This window comes from Cajanus cajan, chromosome 6 (genome assembly GCF_000230855.2).
Source record: "Cajanus cajan strain Asha chromosome 6, NIPB_CcT2T_4, whole genome shotgun sequence".
In the NCBI taxonomy this organism is placed as follows: domain Eukaryota; kingdom Viridiplantae; phylum Streptophyta; class Magnoliopsida; order Fabales; family Fabaceae; genus Cajanus; species Cajanus cajan.
In genome coordinates this window covers 16,735,626-16,762,811 of record NC_138522.1, presented here as the reverse complement: position 1 = coordinate 16,762,811, position 27,186 = coordinate 16,735,626, and the positions used below count along the sequence as shown (strand labels likewise).

The window sequence follows — 27,186 nt, the reverse complement described above, 5'->3', positions numbered from 1 at the left end:
ATATAGATGTTTCTTAAGGGATTAAATGTAGAAATGCTCTTCCTGATCCTAGAGTTTCTTTCTCTAACTTCTCTTTAAAATTTCTTAATAATGAAAATTATGAAGTTTTGGTTTTTAAAAACCTTATGTACCTTTTCCCTTTCTTGGTCAAACTTGACATCAACACAAACTACTCTCTACAGCTTAACTCTTAAGGATTCTATAACCTTTAAAGCTCTACTAAACAATTAAAAACACAACTATCCACATCAATATATATCATCATATAATTATATAAACACATATATGAAAACATAGTGTTACGCTTATAAATGTACAAAAAATAAATATAACACATAAGTAAAAAAATTAAAACATTAAATAAGGTAGAAATAGTAAAATGAATTGTAACATACAAGAATGAAATAATAAAGAAATCAAACAAAAAAATGATAAATAGTACGTTAGCATCCTTTATAGTTTCTACATCACATTGATATCTTTTATAGTTTACATTATGATATTAAAAAAAAACTCTTATTGTTTCATGCTCATTTACCACTCATTTTGACATGTTTTAATGTTTTTTTTTCTTATTGCTTTCCATTTTTTATATTTCCTTCATAACTTGAAGGTGATTGCAACCTTACTAAACAACTTCTAAGAAATTTCATGTTTTAGAAAGTGTATTTGATTAAGATTTCATAAGATTTTGAAAACTTTTTTCTTATAAAAAATTCATGTGATTTTAAATTAAGATTTTTTTAAAAATAAAAAAGTATTATGATATTTAATCAAGACAATTAGGATTTTTTTGAAAGTACGTCAAAATTTGATGATATTCAATTTAGACTTTTCACTTTAAAAATCTTTTAGTATTCAAAAGCATATAGATTTCATGGATTAAGATGGATTTTGTGACACTTTTTTTAGTATAAATTATATATAATAGACTTATCCATCGATCTCATCCAAACCTTTAGATTTTGAGTGACTTTTTTGTCATTTTTTTTTCTCCCATCTCCTTAATTGCCTTTCTCACATTTCTCGCATCTCTTTTATAATCTTATTTTCTTTCTCCCCCAATCTTTCTTTTTCTTTCTTCTCATTTATCTCTCCTTTTCTTTTTCTCCTTCTCTTTCATTTCTGTCACTTTTCTCTTTATTTTTTATCTATTGAATTAAAATAATTATTGTGGAGAAAAGAAAGACACTAGAAAAAGGTTGAATATTATTGGTTAAAAACTCACTTTTTTTTTTTTGAAATAGTGAAATAGTAGTGAAATTGTAAGAGTGTAGACGAAAAAGTTAGAAGAAGAAAAATTATTTTTATACTAGTTTGTCTCCACCACCAAGACTATGTCCATTGTTGGTTAAACTTGATCAACTTTCACTATCTTTTACCTGGAAACAAATATTCTTTCACAAGTCACTTCTAACTCAACCTAAATATTCTTTGACTTGCCTCTTCAAGCAACTATCCAAGTATTCCTTAACACAAAGCCTTTCCAAGCTTCAAGCAATCTATTATTCTTTTACAATCAAGTCTCTCTAGGCTTCAAACAATCAAGTATTCTTTTACAATCAAACCTCTCCAATCAAAGCAATTAAGTATTCTTTTACGGTCAAGCTTCTCTAGGCTCAAAGTAATAATATAAAGTTAAAGATGGGTAAACTAATAATGCTATTTCATCTTACTATCAAGACATGATATAACCAATTAAGTATAAGGCCTTTTACAAAAAAATGAAATATACAATTGTGTTCGTGTGTAACTCTCTTCTAGCTTCTTTATTAATCTTCAAGTTTCTTTATATAGATGCTTTAGTGAAGATGACCGTTGTAAATTTTTTAGCGTCTCTCATAAGCTTGCTGTACAGGTAGGGGCATTCGGCCACCTCTCTATCGGCCAACGAATGGCAGAGTCAGGTGGCCGATCGCCAATCGGTCACCTGAATAAGTCCATCACTCGATAGTTAATCTATGCTTAAGGGATAATTACTTAATTAAGGTGTATTACCTAATATGGTAAATACATCATACGGCCCATAAGGTCCAAGGCCCATAAATGTCAGTATAAATAGCTCAGGTCAAAAGGTAACGTCACTGTTCATTAATTACTCTCGATATTGGTGCTTGTCCTGACTTGAGCGTTGGAGTGCCTTTTGCAGGTACCAACCCCTCACTCGCGTTGGATCGGAGTACTCGTTCGGCCTTCAGAATACGAGAAGACTTGGTGTACCCTCTAGACAGGTACATTTTGGCGCCCACCGTGGGGCCGAACGAAAGTGGTTGAAAGTTTGCTGAGAAAAACAATGCCGATAACTAGGAGAACGAACACGCAAGACCGTCCTACTGAAGAACATGTGGAGGTTGTGGATGAAACAGATCTCACTGAAACAGTACGACTACTCAAACAAGAAATGGAGCTGATGAAACAACAAAGAGAAAAAGATGCGAGGGAGCTTTCGGCCTTGAGGGCTGAGAATGAAGCGCTGAAGAGTCAGGTCATATCACCAACACACAAACTCAAGGGTCATATCAATCTCACGCGATCCATACATCAGTCCCTCATGCTTCAGCAGTAGCCCCTGAGAGATTCCCTTCGGCCTTACCTACTGTGGGTCGCCCTGCAGATGTAACCACTGTCGGATCACACCGACATCCGTTTACCCCCTCCATTATGCAACTCCCCTTAATGGATAATTGGAAGGCTTTGCCTATCGACAAGTATGATGGTACCACTGATCCTGATGAACATTTAGATGTTTTTCTGACACAGGTAACTCTGAGCACGACCGATGACGCTGCGTTGTGTCGGATTTTTCCTACGTCCCTCAAAGGCAGAGCTCTCAGCTGGTTCACTCGTCTTCCACCCAATTCAATCGATTCCTTTAACACATTATCATCACAGTTCACTATCCAATTTGCGACGAGTCGCCCTCATAGTCTAACATCTTTATCCTTGGTTAGTCTTAGACAGGACAAAAAAGAGTCTCTTCGGGCGTTTATGGATCGGTTCAACAAGGCTACTTTGGAAATCAGAGATCTCAACCCAGCCGTGGCGCTACATCATCTTACAACAGCTTTAAAACCGGGCCCATTCGTCAACAGCATCTGTAAAAAGCCTCCTTCGGACATGAACGACTTACGTAAGAGGGCGGATAAGTACATGCAGATGGAGGAGTTGGCAGAATTTAGAAATCAGGCCCGAGCCGAGCAGTCCACTAAATCCGAGAAACCGGTTGAACCATCATACAGGGGGCGAGGCAAAGAGATATCCCTTCGGGAGCGACCTATTCGTGGTCCGAAGTATACTCAGTATACTCCCCTTAATGCCAATCGCGCGGCGGTCCTTGAACAGGCTTTGGCATCTGAAGTGTTGACAATCCCGAAGAGGGCTTCCACTCCGCCACGGGCAGATACTAGCAAATCTTGTCGGTATCATCGAAATCGTGGACACTCAACAGATGAATGTGTAGCCCTTAAAGATAAGATTGAAGACTTGATTAAGCAAGGAAAACTGCATAACTTTGTGGACCGGTCCGGTTCGTCTCAGAATCGTTCATATCAACCCAGGTATCAGGATCGGCACAGGCAAGACCGTTCTGATAAAACCTCTGATAGAGGTCGGCGTGAGAGAAGCAGGTCACGTGAAAGAAAAGATGATTCGGCACCTTCGCATAGGAGGGTTATCAATACTATTGCTGGTGGCTTTGCAGGTGGGGGCACAACTTCTTCGGCCCAAAAGAGACATCTCCGAGCTATCTGATCGGTCAACGCTGTTCATAGACAGTCGTCTCGGCGATTGCCAGCAATAACCTTCACAGATGCCGACTTCAAAGGTATTGACCCAGAGCAAGACGATCCGATGGTCATCAGTGTAGAAATTCACAACTGCATTGTCAAGAAAACACTGATTGATCAAGGCAGCTCGGCAGACATCATATATTGGAACACATTCAAACAGTTAGGCATTTCTGAAAAAGAATTGCTTCCCTATGACGATCCGTTGGTTGGTTTTGCAGGAGAGAGGGTCAATACCAAGGGTTACATTAAACTCTTCACACGCTTTTGTTTCAACGAAAAGGAGAGCAGGGAAATCCAGGTAAAATACATTGTGGTGGATGCAAGCACCTCATATAACATCCTCCTCGGTAGACCGTCTTTGAACACATTGGGAGCTATCGTTTCAACACCACATTTGGCGATGAAGTTTCCATCCGACCAAGGAAAAGTAATCACAATTCATGCTGATCAGAAGGCGGCGAGAGAATGTTATTATGCTAGTTTGCGAGTTGTGCCATTGGAAGAAAGAAAAACCAAGTCGAACAGAATCCATGCTGTGAATGCTTCGGCAACTGTAGAGGAGGCCGTATGGGATCTGGATCCTAGAATGAGTAATGAAGAAAGGGTGGAGCCGATTGAGTCAAAAGTGCAGTTCCAGATAGGTTCATACCCTGAACAGGTTACGTACATCGGCGCAGAAATCTCCGAAGATGATCGCTCGGCCCTATGTCAGGTTATAAAGGAGAATAAAGATCTATTTGCATGGACACCTTCTGACATGCCGGGTGTAGATCCAAAGATCATGTGTCACAAGTTATCGGTCTGCGCCGAAGCAAAACCAATCGCACAGCGTAAAAGGAAAATGGGGACTGAAAGAAAACTCGCAGTTGAAACGGAGGTTGCCAAGTTGCTTGAAGCTGGATTCATCCGGGAGGTCCATTACACCACTTGGCTGGCAAATGTGGTGATGGTGAAGAAGTCGAATGGAAAGTGGAGAATGTGCACTGATTACACAAGTCTCAACAAGGCATGCCCCAAGGATGCCTATCCACTTCCAAACATAGATCGATTAGTTGATGGAGCCTCAGGACATGAGATGTTGACTTTTCTTGATGCTTACTCGGGATACAACCAAATTCCCATGCATACCCGCGACGAGGAAAAGACAGCCTTCATAACCGATTCGGCCAATTACTGCTATCGGGTAATGCCATTTGGATTGAAGAATGCAGGGGCAACATACTAAAGGTTGATGAACAAAGTGTTTCAACATCAAATAGGCAAGAACATGGAGGTATATGTGGACGACATGGTTGTAAAATCCAGAAACGTTGATCGGCATGTAATGGATCTTTCGGAAATTTTCCAACAGTTGCGCAAGTACGACATGAGGCTCAATCTGGAGAAATGCGTGTTTGGGGTGTCCGGAGGAAAATTCCTTGGCTTCATGCTCTCGGCCAGGGGGATTGAAGCAAATCCTGACAAATGTATGGCAATCGTCAACATGATAAGTCCTCAGAACCTTAAACAAGTTCAACAGCTAGCAGGACGGCTTACAGCGTTGTCCCGGTTTCTCCCATGTTTGGCCGAAACAACGAAACCTATGGTAAAGTTGCTGAGAAAAGCAAACAAGTTTGAATGGTCCGTTGAATGTGAGAAGGCTTTTCAGACTTTGAAAGAACGTCTCGGTTCCCCACCTGTCCTTTCTAAACCCGATCCAGCAGAACCAATTGTGGTCTACTTGTGTGTTTCAAATGATACAATAAGCACAGTTTTAATTCAAGAAAAGGAGGGACAACAGCCTATTTACTTCATCAGTCGCATGTTACAAGAAGCCAAAACAAGGTACCAGCTCTTGGAAAAAGCAGCATTAGGACTTGTTCACACCGCTCGGCGCCTCCGACAATATTTTCAGAGTCACCAAATTATTGTTCGGACTGATTGCCCGATAACCAAAGTGTTACGCAAACCCGAGTTGGAAGGAAGGATGATGGCTTGGTCGATTGAGCTATCGGAGTTTGATATTTGTTTCCAACCTAGGGGACCAATCCGGTCCCAATGCTTGGTGGACTTTGTTAATGAATTGCAGCCGAGAGGTCGTTTTGTTAATAATGTATGGACGATACATGTGGATGGTTCCTCAAACAATCAAGGAAGTGGGGCAGGTATAATTCTGGAGGGACCAACAGGATTAATCCTAGAACAATCCTTACGGTTTGCGTTCAAAGCTTCAAATAATCAGGCCGAGTATGAAGCGTTATTGGCTGGCTTAAGGCTTGCACAAGAAATTGGTGTCAACCGACTGGAGTGCTGGACCGATTCAAAAGTTGTAGCCGAACAGGTGAATGATAATTTTCAGGTAAAAGATGCAAACTTGTTGAAATATTATCATTTATTCCAAAAAATGCGCGATACGTTTGAAGAGGTTCAGGTAAAATACACGCCAAGAGAACACAATGCGAGGGCGGACCAGTTGGCTCGGTTGGCAAGCAGCACCAGAAAGCCTGGACAGCTACGAACCACACTTCACTTGGATCTTGAATCGCCAAGTGTGGTAGCCACCGAATGTTTTGCAGCAGAGGGGTCCGTTCGTACATGGATCACTGAGATAATGGATTATCTCGAGCATGGCACCCTACCATCTGACCCAACGGCAGCTAAAAAACTCCGAACGCAGGCCGCTAGATATGTCGTGGTTGGAGGAGACTTGTATAGAAGAGGATTCTCGGCTCCGTTGCTGAAATGCGTTGATGAAGAACAAGCCAATTATATATTGAAAGAGATGCATGAAGGGATATGTGGCTTCCATTCGGGAGGACGGACTTTAGCAACTAAAGTGCTTCGGGCCGGATACTATTGGCCTACTCTCAAGGAAGATTGTGTAAAGTTTGTACAGCATTGTGTATCGTGTCAGCGACATGGTAACCTCATCCACGCTTCGGCCGAAGAACTTCATGGCATCAGTTCACCTTGGCCATTCGCCATGTGGGGTATGGATATTCTTGGACCCTTCCCAATCGCCAAGGGACAGTGTAAATTTTTGCTGGTTGCTGTAGATTATTTCACGAAATGGGTCGAGGCCGAGCCACTTGCCAGTATCACAGCAGCCAATGTTCAAAAGTTTTTGTGGAAAAACATCATCACTCGCTTTGGCATTCCATATGCACTTGTTACCGACAATGGTTTACAGTTCACCGATCAAAAACTTAATCGGTTCATTCAGGATCTCGGTATCAAGCACAGGTTTACCTCGGTCGAACACCCGCAAGCCAATGGACAAGCCGAAGCTGCAAACAAAGTCATCCTTGGAGAATTAAAGAAAAGGTTGGGAGATGCTAAAGGAGCTTGGGCAGAAGAGTTATTAGAAGTCTTATGGGCTTACCGGTGTACACCTCAGTCCACGACTAAAGAAACACCCTTTCGGCTAACGTATGGCACGGATGCCATGATACCGGTTGAGGTAGGCGAACCATCTTTTCGGAGGCAACATTTTCAGGAAAACACCAATGATATTGCTCTTCGAGCTGAAGTTGATATGGTCGATGAAGTACGTGTCCGCGCCGCAATCATAGCAGAGGCTTGCAAACAGAGGATGGCTCGTAGGTTCAATTCCAACCTTATCAAGAGAAGTTTCAAAGAGGGCGACTTGGTGTGGAGAGTGCAAGGACCGGCAAGACGCAATTCCAAGGAAGGCAAGTTGGCTGCCAATTGGGATGGCCCCTTTCGGATCCGACATAATTTGGAAAACGGGGCATACAAACTAGAAGAACTCTCAGGCAAGGTCATTCCCCGAACGTGGAACGCTTCTCATTTGAAGACATACTATAGCTAGTATACATTGTAAAAGACTTGTATGAGCAAAAGGTGTACTCTTTTCCTTGATCGGTCTTTTCTCCCCTTATAAAAAAGTGAAAAGGGGTTTTGGCCGACAAGGTTTTTAACGAGGCACCCAATAATGAAATTACTTCAGTTCTTACAATCTATTGTGTCAATTTATCAATTCTTCACAACTACGACCTCGCAACAGGCTTCCCTCCCGAGTTGTTCAACTCGGCCAAGGATGTGCCTTACAAAATTTCGCAACAGGCTTCCCTCCCGAGTTGTTCAACTCGGCCAAGGATGTGCCTTACAAAATTTCGCAACAGGCTTCCCTCCCGAGTTGTTCAACTCGGCCAAGGATGTGCCTTACAAAATTTCGCAACAGGCTTCCCTCCCGAGTTGTTCAACCCGGCCAAGGATGTGCCTTACAAAATTTCGCAACAGGCTTCCCTCCCGAGTTGTTCAACTCGGCCAAGGATGTGCCTTACAAAATTTCGCAACAGGCTTCCCTCCCGAGTTGTTCAACTCGGCTAAGGATGTGCTTTACAAAAATTCGCAACAGGCTTCCCTCCCGAGTTGTTCAACTCGGCTAAGGATGTGCCTTACAAAATTTCGCAACAGGCTTCCCTCCAGAGTTGTTCAACTCGGCTAAGGATGTGACTTACAAAATTTTCGCAACAGGATTCCCTCCCGAGCTGTTCAACTCGACTAAGGATGCGCCTTGAACAGCAAGCATTCCTGACGACCCTTTCGGCATTACTCAAAAAGCGAGCAATTCCGAACGACCCTTTCGGCATTGCTCAAAACGCAAGCAATTCCGAACGACCCTTTCGGTATTACGCTAAAAGTGAGAAATTCCGAACGACCCTTTCGGCATTGCTCAAAAAGCAAGCAATTCCGAAAGAAACCCTTTCGGTATTACTCAGAAAGCCAACAATTCCGAAGGCACTCTATCGGCATTGCTCAAACAAGCTGGCAATCCCGAACGATGCCATTCGGCATTAATCAAAACACAAGCATTCTCGAACGACCCTTTCGGTATGGCTCAAAAAGCAGGCAATTCCGAAAGACACCTTTTCGGCATTGCTCAAAAAGCAGGCAATTCCGAAAGAAACCCTTTCGGTATTACTCAGAAAGCCAGCAATTCCGAAGGCACTCTATCGGCATTGCTCAAACAAGCTGGCAATCCCGAACGATGCCGTTCGGCATTTATCAAAACAAGCATTCTCGAACGAAACCACTCGACATCACAAATGTTCTTTCAATTTGCACAAGTTTTACTCTTGCATTAATTCAACCTGTTTTACTCGAACGACTAGCAGCTAAGTTCACAAGTGTTATCGTAATTTGCGCAAGTTAAGTTTTACTAATGGTACAGCCTATCGGTATCCTAAAAATATCTATCGGCTCGGTAAGATTAAACATCCAGGCAGTTCATTCCAAGATGACACATTTTCAAATCTGAAAATAAACCTTCATTTAAAAAGAAACACAAGTGGAGGCTCTATCGGCCCCCTTGCTACAAAGTTATAGTCCTAATACTACTCATCGGGGTTGCTCATTGGATCATCCTGAGCCGGGGCCTCCGTTTCCCCCTCGGGACGGGGATTGGCAACCTCTTCATCCTCCTCATCAGATGAAGTATGAACATCTGTAGCTTGGGGGGCATCCAACGGCTCCTCGTCATCCGGATTCACCCCTTCGGGCATATCAGCAAACGACATGAGAGACCCTTGATAAAAATCTTGAGTCATGTCGAACTCAAAATCCTCCGGAAATTGGCCGAAGTGTTTGGCCTGCCGAATGGCGTGCTTAAACCCAGCCTCATGTTGAGCAACAATCTTCTCTTTTGCTTGCTCTTTAAGATTGTCATAGGCAGCTTGAGCTTCCTCCATACGGCGACGCTCCTCGTTAGCTGCTTTCTGGAGGTCCAGACGCAGAGTATCGATCTTTCGCCGAGAAGCATCCAGTTCAGCTGCCAGTTCCCGGTTTTTAGCTAATACTTGTTCATTAGCCGCCAACGCCTCGGCCGCGATCTTCTCGGCCTCCTCCACACTTCGCTTCAAATGCTCCATCTCGCCGACAGGCTCCATGGCAAGATGGTGCGCTAAAGCCAACGAGTGAGATTGTACCTCGCAGAAAAGCCTCCACTTGGTCTTCGTGTCCAGAGTGGCCAAAAACTCCTGCCCGAATGGAGACACCATATCAGGCCGAATCACCATCTCGGCCGGAGTGTCATCACTCAGAAAGGCTCGAGACATCAAAGGTGGCGGCACCACAATCATGGTTCGGTTCGGCGAAGCTATAGGCGTAGATTTGGCCTTTTTAGCCTGCTCTTGACGTTCCTCGACGTTCTTCCTCTTTGTATTCTCCCGACCCGAATCTTTCCCTTTCTTTTCTTTCTTTTTTTTTGCGTTCAGGGTGAGGAGTCAATCGGTCATCATTGGCCGGTCGAGGGGAGCCTGCGACGGTAGAAGTCCCCACCCCTCCGGATTGCCGAACTTGCTTCACCCGAGCGGCAAGCAAACTACGAATATCCAGCTCGTTAGCACCACTGGTAACCATGATTCCTGCAAAAAGGATTATGTAAAATATCAATAGGAATTAAGTTTACAGGTTAATTCGGACAAATAACATACCTATCAAGTCATTCCACCAACGAGGGGATACAACCACGTTGATCAAAGACCTAGTTGGCAAACGCCGGGGTAGACGAAGCAATAACTTAAGAGTTGTTCGCTCTTCGGTTGTCAGCATTTTCTTCGGAACGACGTCATAAGGCCGAGGGGTACGCGTCTAGTACAACGGAAATAAAGGCTTTTCGTCCTTATCAAAGAAAAACCGTCTCCCATTCGGCCTGATGGTTACTCGGAAAAATCCGGCCTTGAAATTTTTGTATGAAGAAGTGAAGCTATCCAATAATAAGCAATCACTCACTCGGCTCAGAGAGTGCCACTTCGCTAATATGGTAGGCCGAGACGAATAGAAATACAGAAAAAGAATTGGAGAAAGCTTAATACCGACACACTTACACAAGTGTTTGAAACCTTGTAACTGTGCCCAACTGTTCGGATGCAACTGCGTCGGTGCAACATTCAATATCCTTAATACTCCCATGGTAAACTCATCAAACGGCAGTTTCACTTTAAGATCCCGAAGAAGGCAGTCATACATGTAAAATGACTCCATTCTAGCACCGCTTTGATCAAGGCAAACCAGGTCGGGATTCGGGGACGCATTGTTCCGACATGATCGAACGCCAATTGGGTATGGGTTCTCAGTAGCATCAAAGTTCAGACAGTTGGTGTAGTCCAATAGTCTCGTAATCATATCTGTATCTCGGTATCGGGAGTAGTAGGAAGTAACCTCCCCGTTTACCCATTCGTATCCAGGTATTTCGGAGGGACCGTATCGCTGGCGATTCGATACTCGCTTTGGCTTTTTCTCAATCTCTTCACTCCCACTGGTAGATGCCTCTCCCGAAGCAGAACCACTCCGATTTGGCCTTTCGGCATTCACAGGAGACGACGATGCTTTAGAACTCGAATCACTGGACGAGGACCCCCCGGATGACGACGACCGAGAGCTGCTTGCCGAAGAGGATAAAGAAGTAGTAACCATGGCTACAAAAAACTTACCAATTTGCTCGGAATAACACAATCGTTCGTTGGATCGGCTTAGGAAATCGTTAGCTATCACAATTCGGCAGAGAGCAACGCGTGTGACTGGCCCTACCACACCACCTATTTATAAGCTCAAAAAGGCGGGAAAATTCGAAGTTTTAAATTATATGTAACCGTTAGATCCTTCAGATCCAACGGTTACAGTGGTGCACCCGTTCACATTCCTCCAACACTTGTCTTTTGTTACCCTCAAAGGAAGCCTCACCTTCCATTAAGGCTGGGGGGCAGTGTACAGGTAGGGGCATTCGGCCACCTCTCTATCGGCCAACGAATGGCAGAGTCAGGTGGCCGATCGCCAATCGGTCACCTGAATAAGTCCATCACTCGATAGTTAATCTATGCTTAAGGGATAATTACTTAATTAAGGTGTATTACCTAATATGGTAAATACATCATACGGCCCATAAGGTCCAAGGCCCATAAATGTCAGTATAAATAGCTCAGGTCAAAAGGTAACGTCACTGTTCATTAATTACTCTCGATATTGGTGCTTGTCCTGACTTGAGCGTTGGAGTGCCTTTTGCAGGTACCAACCCCTCACTCGCGTTGGATCGGAGTACTCGTTCGGCCTTCAAAATACGAGAAGACTTGGTGTACCCTCTAGACAGGTACACTTGCTTTGTCTGTCTTTAATTTTCGTTCCTTATGGAGAGAAATGTATGTTAGTGCATTAATTGCTTGCATTGAATGAGTTTCACCAAATTGTTACTTCTTATCTGATCAAGGAAGTTACTTATCACCTTTGATGTACCAAACATGTGGATTCATGCGTGTGTTAGTTCAAAACAACTTTTTTCTAAGGATTTCCGTGATTTAAGGGACCTATTTATCTTTTTTTATTTTTATTTTTATGCAAAACATGTCTTCCTTCTCTTTTGTTATTGTGGGTACCAAGAAAGCTATTTTACTTCGATCTGTTAAGGAATCATGTATACAAAGATTGATTTAGTTATCACACATCATAAATGATATGAATTCAAAATAAATGCCTTATAGATGAAGTGTTTTATTTGTTAGACTTTTTATGTCAAGATAATTAATCGTCTTAGTACATTTGTTTTAATGAATGATCTGAAAAACTTTTCTCTGGAAAAACATTTATGTCTATTATCATAAAAACTTTTAACTTGAAGAATCTAAGATTTTTACTTAACAATTATAATATTCAAAATTCCAAAATTTAAAATTTCTCATCAAATTGAAATAAAAAGAATTTAGGTTATTTATAACATTAGTGTGTGAAATATAACTTTGAAAGATATTAAAGATAAAACATTGAGAATGTATAACTATGAGAGTGAAAGTTTCACTTTTAATTTATATACAATATTGTTACCAATAATGTCATAAGTTTTCTCAAGATTTTTTCGATAATGATAATAACTCTCAAAATAAAAAAAAATTTGTACAATCTTCGTCATACATTCTTAAGGAATGTGATTGAAACATTTTTGGTATTTTTAAATTATGCTTCACAATTTTTAAGTATACATTTTCATTTTTATTTAAGACACAGCTAGAACTTATGTTATAATGCTAAATAATTTTCTTCATAAAGAATGTTGTTTAGATAAATTTTCAATTGAATTAATAAATGAATCTTAAATTTTAGTGTTGCCAAATAATGACTATCATATTTTTGAATTTATCATTCCAATTTGAGAATATGAACAAAAAATGTCAATGCATGAAAGGTATATGTGAAGAAATGTTAGTTAGAATGAGATGAAACTATAATTAGTTGTCTATTGTCTATTTAAAGATTAGAAAATTTATACTATATTTTCTTTAATTATTTATTTAAATCTTATAATTTATGTTATTTTTTTATTAATTGTATTGTTTTCTAAAAATTAGGCTTAATTTTTTTAGATGATCAATAAAAATTAGATTTTTATTTTGTATAAGTGCAAATTAAAGTTTAAATTTCATAAATTTAGCTTAAATAGAAGTTTAGTTTCTTTAAATTAAGATTATTTTAATTTAATCCCCTCAATTCTAATTATTTTTGTTTTAATCCTCTTAAATTTAGTTATTTTCATTTTAGTTCTTCCAAATTTTAATTGAATTCATTTTAATCATTATTTTTTTCTATTTTGGTCCTAACAATTTTTTTCTTGATTTTTCTATGTTAGTTTCTATAATTTTTTTGACTTTTTTTTCATTAAATTTAATAGTCAATATAATGGTAAAGATGAAAATAAAATTAAAAATAATTATGGAGATGAAAATATTTTTTAAAAGAATTAAAAAAAATATTTTCTGTTTTACAAAGACTAAAAAATTATTTAAACTTATTATTAAATTAACTCTTATATATATATATATATATATATATATATATATATATTAAATACGAATGATTATCTTGCATGGAAATATTTTTAAGAGTTTTTTTTTCAATGAATGAGTTTTTAAGAATTCTTTCAACTTTATATTTAATTTAATTTTTATTTATCACAATTATTTATGAATTAAATTTAAATATTTTTAAAATAAATTGTCAATAAATAAAAAGAATCTATATTACAATATAAATTATTTATCATAAATATAAAATATAATTTACATATTTAAGAATATCTACTCATTCAAAATATAAATATAATTTATACATTAAAATATAATATTATTTATATATATAATTTATTTTAGATTTTAATTATCTATATCTATTATAAAAGAATATTTAATTTAATAACCGATTTCGATTTCCATTTTTAAACGAATCATTCTATTTACCTATCATAAAAAGAATATCCAATTTAATAATTAATTTTAATTTTAATTTTTAAATGGACCATTTTATCCATACATATTATAAATGAGATATCCAATTTAATAACTGACTTTGGTTTCTATTTTTAAATATACCATTCTATCCTTTATTTATTTTCTACAACTTCTTAAAATCATCTCCTCAATATCTCTTTTTCTTTTTATTTTAAAGTACAATCACATGTAAATAATTGCCTATTTTTTTTTAAATTTTATTCTAAAACTATTTTTGAGTAACTATTCATAAAAATAATAACTTTTTTAATATAGTGTATAATAAATAATTAAACTAATGCATATACTAAAATACTACTAATTGTCTTAAAGACTTAAATATGTTTTTAGTTTCTCAAATTTAGGATAAATTTATTTTTAATTCTTTAAATTTAAAATTATTATTTTTAATCTTTATAATTTTAAAAAAATTTATTTTAGTCTTTATATTCAAATTATTTTTAGAAATTTATCAAATATTATTATATAAAATCTATCTTTGTCTTTGTTAGTAAAAATATCACATTAAATATAATTGATATTATATAATCATTTTATTTTATTATTTTTAGATATGTTATTGATGATCTAAAAAATTATAATAATTTTTTTAAAAATTATAAAATTAAAAATAATAATTTTAAATTTAAAAAATCAAATATAAGTTTATCTTAAATTTAAGTGATTAAAAACATGCTTTTATCCTATATCTGTTTTTGCACCACAAACTGCAAAGTTAATTTCGGAGCAGCTAAAGAAAACCCGACCCGAGTATATTTACCGTACGAGCACATTCGCCCGTTACATACAAACAAGTTCAAAATTTATAATATAAAATTAAAAACTATCTGTTCTGGACTATTCTGTTCTACATTACAATACTCCACAGCGCAGCTTTTTTAGTTCTTCGGTTCTTACCGAGAATCTGCGGAAAAAAAAAAAAAAAAATCCAACCGCGCTTGCGTGGCGTAATGAGCAGAAATTGGAGCTTCAACCTCAGACTCCCACCGCTTAAGCTCACAGCGACAACAATCGATTATTTCCGAAGCCAAACGCAACCGAAAGTTTGAGTCAGAACTCTAACCCACACAATGCCGAAGGAGGAGCGCCCACACGACACGTTAACGGCGAAGATGAAAGCGCTTCTTGCGTTGTACGAGAAGCACAAGCAGAAGCACGGCGCTGCCGCGTTAATTCCTCCCAAGAACCCTTCTTTGAAGGCAAACGAGACGCGCATTCTCGTCTTCGTGAGGGTGAGGCCGTTGGCGAAGAAGGAAACGGAAGCGGGTTCACGGTGCTGCGTCAGAGTCGTCGATCGCCGTGACGTCTTTCTGACGGAGTTTGCCTCCGAGAAGGATTACCTCCGCTTGAAGAGGCTTCGCGGTCGCCATTTCGCCTTCGATGCTTCCTTTCCCGATTCGGCTTCTCAACAAGAAGTTTATTCCACCACGTGAGTCACGAGTCTCGGTGTGTTTTACTTGGATTCGGTTCGTGAACTTGTTGAATGAATTTTTGAGAAAGAACGACGTTTAGATCCAATGATTTAGGGATTTGTTTATTTATTTAATGTTCTCTCGTCAAATTAGAGTTTCTTCTTGTTAGAGTTCAATGACTTGAGTTATTGCATGCTATTAGGGAGCTGAAAATGGGTATAGCATTACTGAAAATAAGGAAATTATCACGAGTTTCCATTTCGGTAGTTCCTTGATTAATTTAACATTTTGAGAACTTAGGAATGGGAATGAGTTGAGTTAGCTTATTTAGAAGATTTTTCCTTCAGTTTTTTGAGAATTGAAAAGAGATTATATTTTGAAAGTGTATATACGAACATACTAGTGTGGTGCTTTTCATGGTTGAGAGACTAAGTGAATGTTTGGATAGCAGTTTGAAATCACGTTAGATGGAAAAATACACGTTCCAATACAGAAAAAGTAAACCCTTGTGAGTGTAATTTTTTTAACCCAACTCAGTTGGTTCCCAAATACATTCTAAGGTTTTGTTTGTTTATACTTTTTGCATTTTTGGTTTGAGAAAACTGTGTTGGACATGCATTGGAATTTGGGAAATGTTTGTCCTTCAAACTAGGTTTCTCTCACTACTTGAACTGGCACTAATGACAGATGTGGTGTTTTCTGAAGACTAATTTTAATTTCTCTATTGACTAGTTTTGTCTTTATACTAATACAGCTTTTATGTTGATATAAAGTGTTGTCCATGTCATTCGTGAGGTAGATCATTTTCCAGAGTTGAATATATGTTACATTATATTGCAGTATTGATATCAGTGATGTGCTTTTATTTTCTCTTCTATTTGTGTCAGTGGAGCTTGTTTTGACAATTTTTGTATGCGCATTGTAAGGTATTCTGGAGGATTGAACTTTTTATGTCAATATTACTAATTGAGCTTCAAGCTCGTTGGTGTTTGGAGTTCATTTGACTTTTATATTATACTTGTAAATTAAAACTTGGGTTTGATAGCAGTATAGAATCTTTTCCATGCTTAATATTTAGCATGCATTCAAAATCTTGTTGCCCAGACCAATGAAAAGGTATACATTGACCTTACATTTTCAGAACCTCAGAACTTGTGGAGGCAGTTCTGCAAGGGAGGAATGGGTCAGTTTTCTGTTATGGTGCCACTGGAGCTGGAAAAACTTACACAATGCTTGGTACAGTGGAGAGTCCTGGTGTGATGGTGTTGGCAATTAAGGATCTGTTCAGTAAAATCAGGATGAGAAGTTGTGACGGAAACCATGTGGTTCATCTGTCCTATCTTGAGGTTTATAATGAAACTGTCAGGGATTTGCTTTCACCTGGAAGACCTCTGATTCTCAGAGAAGATAAACAGGTCCATGTTCTTATCTCATAAATGTAAAATCTTCAGAAACATTCGAGAGAAGCTACTGAGCATTATTTGTACCCGCTGTGTCACAGGCACATTATAGTGTATGTGATTAGACACTCTTGTGACTTGATTGTCTTCAGTTAATGCTTGTTCTTGAGAGAAATCGAATGGTTTTCTTATGGTATTGCTTGATGTTAATGTTTGGTCATATTCTATTTTTCAAACATATGACAAGTATCACCTGGGTTTCCAAACCCTCACAGGCCACCTGTTTTACTATTCAGATAAAATATATAGAAAATGAATTTGTTGGTTTAGATATTAGCTACTTATGCCATCCTGTCAATTGTTCCATAAACTCTCCCGACTCAAATTTATCCCTTAAAATTTTAACTCTGAAAGATATCTGATTGTATATTGTCTAATTATGTTATAGGGGATTATTGCAGCTGGTCTTACACAATACCGAGCTTATTCCACTGATGAAGTAATATCCTGATCCATTTTGGTGGATTACAAATTTACACAGCTGTTTGTACCCTCAGACTCAGAGAGGAGTTTGTTTATTCTTTTCTATATTACTTCAGGTGATGATATTGCTTCAACAAGGAAATAAGAACAGAACCACAGAACCAACTCGTGCAAATGAAACATCTTCACGCTCCCATGCTATTTTGCAGGTAAACTTTGAAGCTTTTGAGGTAAAGAAAATGAGCAATCCCTTAAATGTTTTGATTTTGACGTGCTTAATTTGTTATATTTAGGTTGTGGTTGAGTACCAAGTTAAAGATGCTGCAATGAATATTATTAACAAAATCGGCAAGCTCTCACTGATTGATCTTGCAGGGTCAGAGAGAGCTCTTGCCACAGATCAAAGAACAGTTAGATCTCTTGAAGGTGCCAATATAAACCGGTCTCTCCTGGCACTAAGCAGCTGCATTAATGCTCTTGTAGAAGGCAAGAAACACATACCATACAGAAATTCAAAACTCACTCAACTTCTCAAGGACTCATTAGGAGGAACTTGCAACACTGTCATGATTGCAAATATAAGCCCAAGTAACCTCTCATTTGGTGAAACTCAGAACACCCTTCATTGGGCTGATAGGGCCAAGGAGATTCGAACAAAGGTCTAATCATCCTCTTATCATTTCAAGCTCTTCATATTTACACTAGTATCTTCCAAATATTGCCATAAATCAACATACGCATTAATATTTGGATCTTCAGAAGAGATAACAAGTATTTTTCTGCATTTTAGTTTATAACCTCTACAGGTACGTTGTTTAATTTTTATTTAACTTGTTTTATATGGCTGTAGGCAACTAATGCAAATGAGGATCTATTGTCAGTACCTGAGACGGAAACAGACCGGGCCAAGCTAGTACTCGATCTGCAAAAGGAGAATTGTGAATTGCGAATGCAGCTAGCACGGCAGCACCAGAAGCTTATGACACTCCAAGCAGAGTCTCTAGCCCCCCCAACACCACCTTCAGCTACATCTCTTCTTTCCACTCCTCCAACTTCTGCCCGACCAAATGAAAAACTAAGGACCAGATCCTCTTTCATAGCCGCAACTGAGACCAAAAGCAAGGGAGATGAGGTGGCTGTCACAATCAGAACAATTCAACAAAGAGTAAAAGCCTTGGAGGCAGAACTAGAGAAAGTGAAAAAGAATCACAGCTTGCAGCTAAAGCAGAAAGATGATGTCATTCGTGAGCTTTCACAAAAGGGTGGGAAAAAAGTGGTAGCAGCAAGGGCTAGTCTACGGCCAAAAGTGGCAAACACCGGAGAATTGAAGAGTCCTAGCCATCGATTTCGGTCACCAGTATCAACTGCGAAGAAACGAAGCTTTTGGGACATAACGGCTGCGAATAGCCCATCAGTTACCACATTGAATGGGAGAAAAACTAGAAGTCATGTTATTTCTGAACCTACTGCACCTTCATCTATGCTTCTTCAGGTCTAATGTTTCTTTTCACCTTACTCATACTTTTCACCTGCATGTACATCAGCGTATAACACAACTAAGTCTCTCATCTAAGGTCTCCTATAATATGTACTCTTTTTATAGTTAGTACTCTATACTCATAATGCAGCTCTTTTTTCTTATGTTTATCTCAGAAAATAAATTAACAAGGAAAAATACAACTATTTAGGCATTTTTAGTATTATTCTCTAATCAGAATTGAAATTTTATTTTGTTTTAATCTATAGTAACATTTAATGTAAACCTTTATTACACTCTAGTAAAACTCTAATTTTAATTGGGAAACAACATAAAAAAAATATCTGCGAAACTACACCCAAGTTTTTTTCAAAAGATAAAAAAAAAAACTAACATGTCATGATTTTCTGAAAACTTCACCCAATTGAGAGATGATGATTCTTAGTTACAATGTTGGGATCCCTTTCTTACATTTGTAATAAACTTCATGGACGTATTTTTTTTCTCTGTTTGTTGTGTTACTGATCCAACTTGTGGATTACATTATTCAGCCTGGATTTGCTAGACAAAAGGGCGTTATTTAAAAGTGATCTTCAAGAATGGAGCTAGAAGGGAAAGTTTAAGGACAGAAGCCCAATTGATAGAAGGTCTGTTTGTTTTTATTTATCTAGACCTTGACACCTCCTCAACTTCTGTCTGGTGGCCCAATACGAAAGAGATCATTGCAGGTTGGTGTGCTCCTCCTACTTCCATCTAATCTCCGCTCGTGCAATTCAGTTATAGGAATAGGAGGATAGTTTCTTTAGGCCTAGTAAGCAGCAGACCAGTGTGCTGTTTTACATGCTTCATTGAAACTTTTGGAGGAAACTCCAATTGTATTTGTACATCCATTTTTTCCATTTTTTTTTTATCAATGGGACATAATTTTTTAATTTGAGTTTGTAAACTAACGCCCCAGCTAAAAATAAGTTCATGGGTGAGCAGGAGAGGATTAAATTTTATTTTGGATTAATTGCTCAGATAGCTCAAAATCTTCATATAGTTTCTACACTTGCAATATTGTTGTTGGTTAAATTAAACTTTTGATTTTTTTTAATTAGGTCATTTTAGTCTGTTAATTGACTATTAGTTGATGATAACTTGACATGCATCAGGCTAGTATATATCTACAAATATTGTATAATTTGTATTATTTGATTTATTTATTTTTGCTATCCATGGTGATTTTACCTTGTTCAAGTAGTATTGTCTCGCGGAGAATATATATGGTTTTCTATTTACTATATTTATTTTATCTACTAATGTTTTTTTTTATTCAATAGGATAATTTACTTTACTATTTAATATATTTTTCATCTAATAAATATAAATATAAAATAAGCAATACAATATTAATATATTTATTATTTAATATATTTTCATACTAATATAAATTTTATCATATTAAAATAAATAATATAACATTAATGATGTATTAAAAAATAAAAATTGGAATTCATCAAGAATAAAAGCCAAAAAGTGATTTTATGTTTATATTTATTGTATAAAAAATTAAATAGTAAGTTCTATAATTTATTTACTAAAAGTACTTTTATTTTAATTATATAAATTTATTATTTATTAATTTTAAATTATTTTTAATATTATATAAGAATTATAAAACAAATATTATTATAATATAGTGTTTATATTATAGTTCAAAAAGGTAGATGATCAAGTAATCTAAACAATGAATTTCAAATTGAGGGTCATGATATTCTAATCTTGGAGTTACTTTTAATATTTTTAAAATTTTATATCTTTTTGTCGTATCAGCCCCATATAACTTGTTCATATCTGTGTCACATGCGTCAAATAACAACAACAATTAACGTACGAACAATACCAAAATTGTGTAATTACAAAGGAAAATAAATATGCGACTAAAATTGCATATAATAAGTTATAGCCTTATAGGGAAATAATGCAATTTTAATCCCACATATGCACTTTTAGTTCCATTTTAGTTCTCGTTATTAAGCGTGTTTTAATACCTTTACTTTTAATTTTATAATTGCTTATTTTATGTAATTTTTATACTGAAAAGTCTAGAGCATTATCAAAATTTTGATTCCATCATTGTAATTATACTAACCATGTGGTTGACGTAACCCGATTATATACTTGAATTATCGAGTTAAATGTATAGACCTTTAACTTGGTTAAATAACCTTATATTAGATATATCAATTATATCGACATATAAGCTTGATTGTATTATCAATATATCGATGTTCAACTCAGATATTTTTTTTTCATATTGTAATTGTAATGGTTATAGAATTGGTAAAAAAGGGACAAGTACAATTAGTCAAAAGAGGTGTATATAATATGATATGTTAGAAGATGAAACAAACTAATTTGATCATCGAAATTCCTTTTTATAGGTATTTCCAATGCATTTTGGATGAAAATTGAAGACAATGTGATCTAACATACAAAGAACAAGAAAGGAAAAAGATCTTACAAAATAACTATTTCATCCAAGTATATTCTGGTTAGAACATTTTGGCGTCCATTGTAAAGTTGAAGTAAGTTTCCTTCAACTACTTATGTTTTCAAGTCGAAGCCACGCTAGGAGTGTTATGAGAGTAATAGATCAAGGAACATCAACCATGGAAGATAGTGCAACACTATGGAGATTAATAGACCATGCTACAACAAAAGGTTAAGCTAGATGCATTACTAATTTGAAGCTGATCTCCAAACATTATGTACTAAGAACAAAGCCATTAGAAATCAATTGTGTCAACAAGCACAATGAATCTAGTCATGCCCCTTGCGAAGAAGAAGAAAATAATTCTTCTCTTGATCACATACCAATTTGAACATACCAATCTAATCATTTGCAAGGTCATCACACTGTCTGACGACACCTTTTCATTGATAGAATAATGGAAGTCCACCTTCCTAAAGAATGGAAAACATTATACATTGAACGATATGATGAAACTTCTAATTCTAACAAGCATATTAATGCCTACACCACTAAAATGAATTTTTACACAAATGAAGATGTTATCATGTGTCGTGTATTTCCAACCTCATTGAAAGGAGAGTAGAGTGAATGTTAGACTATAAGAAAAGAAGGTTGAATTGTTTTTTTAAATGACTTCTTTATGGGACTCTATTCTTTAAAAGGTAAACTTCTGAGTATTTAAACTTAGAGTATTCTTCTAAAAATAATTTTTGAGTTAATAGATTATGCAACAATAGAATACAAGATGCAATAAGATAAATGAAATAAGTAAAGTGATAGAATTAGAGAGATTGCACACAAATTTTTATACCAATTCATCCCAATTTGGTTACATCCAGTCCCTACACAAACTTGTGGGATTTTTATTATCACATTCAATTGTTGTTCAAGAACAACTCAACCATCTGCTGATACAAGAACTTCATTACATAGCCACTTGTTGAGATTTCCACACTCAACAACCTATTGAGAAAAACATAAACTCACAACCACTTGTTATATGAGATTACACAACCATTGTTGTGATTCCTTTCTACCTTTTGACACCTATGCGCACTCAGATCTGGGTAAAAAGGGTTTTACAAAGATGGATTTTGTAACCATACACACAACTAATATTACAACAAGTCTCTTATAATGGAGCTCCTACTAAGGAAGATTCATACTTCTTTTTCTATTACAAGAATGATACAAAATATAGAAGTGGAGATCTTTGAATGAATTAGAGTATGAAACAAGGATTATAACTTGACAACTTTTGTATTGATTTCTCTTTTTGATCTTGCTCGCTTCCAAAATATAGCCTTAGTCTTCCTTTTATAGCCATTGAAATAGATCCGTTGTGACTAAGTTTTTTTTAGCAAAATTGACATCATTGTACTTTGCCTTTTATGGAACTAGCAACTTTTTCTTCAAATGAGGTACCTTTTGAGTAAATCTTCTTCTTCAAACCTTTTGAGTAGAGTCTTCAATACAAGTTTTTTGAGAAGTTGTGTTTTAATTGAAGCCTTCTGTTCTTACCGAAAATCTGCCGTAGAGGTGATCTGCCGAGTAAGATTGGTGAGCCTCCTTCACGGGTACGCTTATTGCTCCAAGATGGGGGTGGTACCTGCAAAAGAGACTCCGATGCTAAAGTTAGTGTTTGTGGGAGTATGAATCTCGTATAAGTAATGCACGTACCTTAGTGTGAATTAGGGTTGCTTTGGGCCTTGGGCCTGAGATAAGATATGATAAGATTAGATAGTGGATCTCGTCGGAAGCGAGATCCCTCGAGATCAGTTATGATCTGCTTAAATGCCGAGATGACGTCGCATAGCGCGTGCCCGACCTCATCTTGTGCTGTGATGCCGAGCTCGGAGCTCGGCTTCGCGGTACGGACAGTACACTAGCCCCCCGAGCTCCGAAGACCGTAGGTCGAGGAGTTAAGACCGAGCTCGCTAGGGGGAAGTGACCTTTTGCGTACTTTTGCCTGTTGAGATACCATGTGTCGTAACTGTTCATTTTTCGAAAATGTGCAAGTGGCGCGTTAAGGGAAATGACGGTTGTGCAATGATGGTCTTGAAATTAATGTGTTGTCAGCGTGCCCTTAATTAGGTTGACACGTGGCATGGCCGTTTTGAAATTTGGGGAAAAAGCCCTTTTCTCTTTCTCTCCCGCATCTCTCCCCATTCACTCTACTTCCTTCCACTCTTTGGCTTCTTGGGTACGATAGTCCCCTTTGCCTTCTCGTTCCTTGCCTTCTCGTTTCCGCTCGCTTTCCGTCTCCATTTCTGGTAACCCCGTCACTACTAGGGTTATTTTCTGAGGAGGAGTACCAGGTACTTCCTTTCTACAGTTCTCTATTTTCTTTTCCCCAGATCTTCTCTTTCTTTAATGGCTGGTGGGAGTGGTGCCGGCTCTTCTGCGCTTGCTAGGGGCAAGGCACGCGGTAAGGCGGTGGCTACCGGGAGAGCCGCCACCGAGAAGAGGGATCCGCCTCCGCCCCGGGAGTCGGAGCCAGGCATCTCTGGCTACGACTGGGTCAAGCGTGATATGGCGGGGGTCCAGAGCGTTTTTCGGTCCTTTCTTGAGGTTAACGGGATCCCGCGGTCGTGCAGGGTTTGTGACCCTTCTATTTCCCGGATGATCCGGCTTGAACCTTGTCAGGCCGGTGAGGGTGTGTACATGGGGAAGTCTACCGACCCTCCCCATTTCTATATGTATCATTGTTTTTTCCGAGATTTAGGTGTCTGTCTTCCCTTCACTCAGTTTGAGTGTGATTTTTTGAACTTCGTCAACTCGGCTCCTTGCCAGTTGCACCCTAATAATTGGGGTTTTTTGAAGGCTTTTCAAGTCCTGTGTATAGTTTTGGGGATAGAGGTGTCTCTTCCCGTCTTCCTTCATTTTTATCAGTTGAAGGTAGGCGTTCCGCGATACGACATATTATCTCTGAGTGGGAGTAGGGGTGGGGGTTTGTTTACTCTTTACTCCCAGTCGTACAAAAATTTCAAACAAGAGTTTTTCCGAGTCGCTCTTGTGGACGTTGACCCCTTGGAAGATGGGGCGTTTTATTTCGGGGGGCTACTGAGATTTCCCTTCTATTGGTGCCCCCGACCGTCTAGGTTTCACGGGGTGGGCCAAGTGAAGCTGACGGCTTCAGAGGCGGCTGCCATCGAGAACCTCGCCGCGCTTCCTCGTCCGTTGGATTGCAAGCTCTTTTTTTCGCTTGCAAACTCGGCGCACAGGGAGAGGGGCCTGGAGAATGAGTATCCTGTTGATAGACCATGGGCCAAGGGCCCAATGACCAGAGCTATGGCTAGGAGGATATAGGAAGAGCTGGATCTAGAGAAGACTAATGGGCTTGTCAGGCCCAAGATAATCTTCACTTGGAATGCTCTATCATGAAGAGAAGGCCTTAGTTCTACTTGTTTATATTGTACAGTTTATACATAGTCTTGTGTATAGGTTACTTTTGCCTTTGTATTTGTGAGGCACTTTACTAGCTTTTTCTAGTGTTTGTATATTGATTTTGAGGTAGGTTACTTGGAGAGTTTAACTCCATTTAACCTCCCTAGTTGACACATTCATTCTTTATTTTTCAGTAGGAAAAAGGGGGTGACATTTAGCAAAGTTAGGGAGTGTGCTTAGAAATTGGGCCAGAGTTGGGCCTAGGCAAAATTTTACATATTGGACTCATTTTGCTCCTAATTTTTCATAGATTTGATTTAGCTAGGTTTCATCATCATATGATGAACCTAACTAAACCAAATCAAAGAATTTCAAATTAAATCAAGGAGCAATTTGAACCATGGGCCGCCTAGCTTGTTTCCTTCTCCTTGGCCGAATTTTTCAAGCATTCTTACTTGAGTTTGAAGCTTGTCTTGCAAGCTTCTAAACTCAAGCAAGGTTAGCTTAACTTTACCTTGGTTCCTAAAAGAACCATGGTCAAGGTTTAGCTTCTCCTAGAAGCTAGCTAAACCGTAGGAGTTTAAGTTAATCCTACCATGGTTCTTAATGAACCATGGTTAGGGATAACTTCTCCTACAAGCTACTATTCCCTATATATTTGATTTTCCTACACTTGTACTCACTTTTGACATTTTAGAGAAATAAAATTCTAATTTCTCTCTCAAGAGTCTCTCATAGAAACCGTGGAGAATTTCCTACTCTAAGGATTCTCCAAAGTTCTTCAAAAACCTTAGTCTAGGTTCCTCAAGCTTCTACCTCCAAGAGAAGTAACCGAACCTCCTTCTAAGGCATCACCTCCATTGAAGATTTCTTCAAGGAGATTTCAGGCTTCAATCCAAGGTCTACCTCAAGAGATTCGGTCCTAAGCATGGAGCAAAGTGGAGGAACAACAATCTCCTCACCTAGTTCCATCATTTTTGGTATCTAGAGCCTAGTGCTCTTGAGGTTTTTGTTTCTAACTTTTTGTTCTTGAATCCGTGTTGTATCTTCCTCCTTTTACATGTCTCTTTGTGTTGCTGCATGGATCTAGTTTTAATAAATATGTTGATGGATCCTTATGTCACATATGAAGTAATTGATTCATAGTTTTGCTTGTTCCTTATTCTTGAATCAATTTGTGTTGTGCGCCTAGGTTCATGTACTTGTGCTTTTAATTTTTGCTTGAGTCTTCTCCATTCCTATAACACGAGTCCGTGATTGGACATTGATAATGTTTAGTGTATATTTTGTTTTTGAATCATATGTTTTGTCTAGAGTCATGTGTAGTCCTTTGAATGTCATTGATTCCTAGACTAGCTTGTTTGACCTAATTTTTTGCTTTGTGTTTTTGTGTCCGAAAATTATTGAATATTTTCTTGATAAATCTGTACCTTACTATATGAGCTTTTGATTTACATGTTTGAGTTCCTAATTTGCTATTAGTTCTAGCAAATTTCCTAGAGTTAGGTTTCCTTTATGTCATATTAAAAGTTTTGTCAAGAAAAGTTCATAAACACTCTTCTATTAGGTTTCCTTGTATCTTGTGTTGTGGCTGAAACTTATTGAAATTTTTTGGACCTTAAAACAGAACCAAAACAGAGGTGTGAGTGTCCTAATTGCTTGAGAAAAACAAAGAAACAAAGTGCTTAAAAATTTGACCTAAAAAAATACTACAAAATAGTGAAGCACTAGTGAAAACATACTTGTGAACACCTCTTGTTTTGTGTCATAATTTTGCTGCAGTTTGTCTATATTGAAACCGAGACATATAAGTGCTTAAAAGGCATTGAAACTCCTGAACATACAAAGAAAAAAATAAGTGAAAAATAATTTGCAAAAGAAAAAGAAAGAAAATAGCAAAAGAAAAGCCAAAGGAGTGAAAATTTGAGAAAATATTGCTCTCGGTTTTGATCTATTTTGTGTGACTTTTTTTGTGTTGGTCCAGCCACATATTGTGTCTTGTTTTTGTTCATAATCTTAGCTTTTAATTTTGTAATCCATTCTAGTGCCTTTCCTAGGTTACTCTTGTGTGTGCTAGCTTCCAAATTTGCCTTAATTTTTGCTTGTCAATTTGTGGAACTCTTTCTAGTCTTGTCTCATTTTCTTCTACCACTTGGTGTAGCCATTCTAAATTGTTCATTTTCAGTTTTAGCACTAATATTCAGTCTTGAAGGTGGTTGAGTGCTTCTTGAAAGGTGTAGGAGGCCAAGGCAAAGGACATCCACTTGAAGGCTTTGGTGGTTGCTTAGGGAGTTTGTTCTCTCTTGGTGGCTAGGCTCTTGGAAACACCTAGAAGTGACTAACATCAAAGTTGCTTCTAAAGAGAGGAGTGAAACACCTTGTGAGGCTGCAGTTGGTGGCTGATTTGGAGCAACAAGAAACTAAACCAATTGTGAAAATTTTTGTGA

The 27,186-nt window shown here is 37.7% G+C and overlaps 3 protein-coding genes across 4 annotated transcripts; all 3 read left to right on the top strand.

The window, feature by feature from the left end:
* The first annotated feature begins 2,676 nt into the window (after positions 1–2,676).
* On the top strand, positions 2,677–3,750 carry LOC145958583 (uncharacterized). Its single transcript, XM_083076087.1, has one exon. The coding sequence runs from the start codon at positions 2,677–2,679 to the stop codon at positions 3,748–3,750; it is 1,074 nt and encodes a 357-aa protein (XP_082932213.1).
* Positions 3,751–3,849: 99 nt separating this feature from the next.
* On the top strand, positions 3,850–5,013 carry LOC145958582 (uncharacterized). Its single transcript, XM_083076086.1, has one exon. The coding sequence runs from the start codon at positions 3,850–3,852 to the stop codon at positions 5,011–5,013; it is 1,164 nt and encodes a 387-aa protein (XP_082932212.1).
* A 9,880-nt stretch (positions 5,014–14,893) lies between these two features.
* On the top strand, positions 14,894–19,853 carry LOC109806878 (kinesin-like protein KIN-8A). Of its 2 annotated transcripts, none has more exons than XM_020369412.3 (7): positions 14,894–15,491; positions 16,616–16,889; positions 17,323–17,373; positions 17,474–17,566; positions 17,651–18,016; positions 18,208–18,849; positions 19,386–19,853. In XM_020369412.3, the coding sequence occupies exons 1-7, from the start codon at positions 15,133–15,135 to the stop codon at positions 19,416–19,418; spliced, it is 1,818 nt and encodes a 605-aa protein (XP_020225001.1). In that variant the 5' UTR covers positions 14,894–15,132; the 3' UTR covers positions 19,419–19,853. The 2 variants fall into 2 exon arrangements, with proteins under 2 accessions (XP_020225001.1, XP_082932945.1); XM_083076819.1 differs by having other exon boundaries at positions 15,299–15,491; positions 16,624–16,889.
* Positions 19,854–27,186: the final 7,333 nt, after the last annotated feature.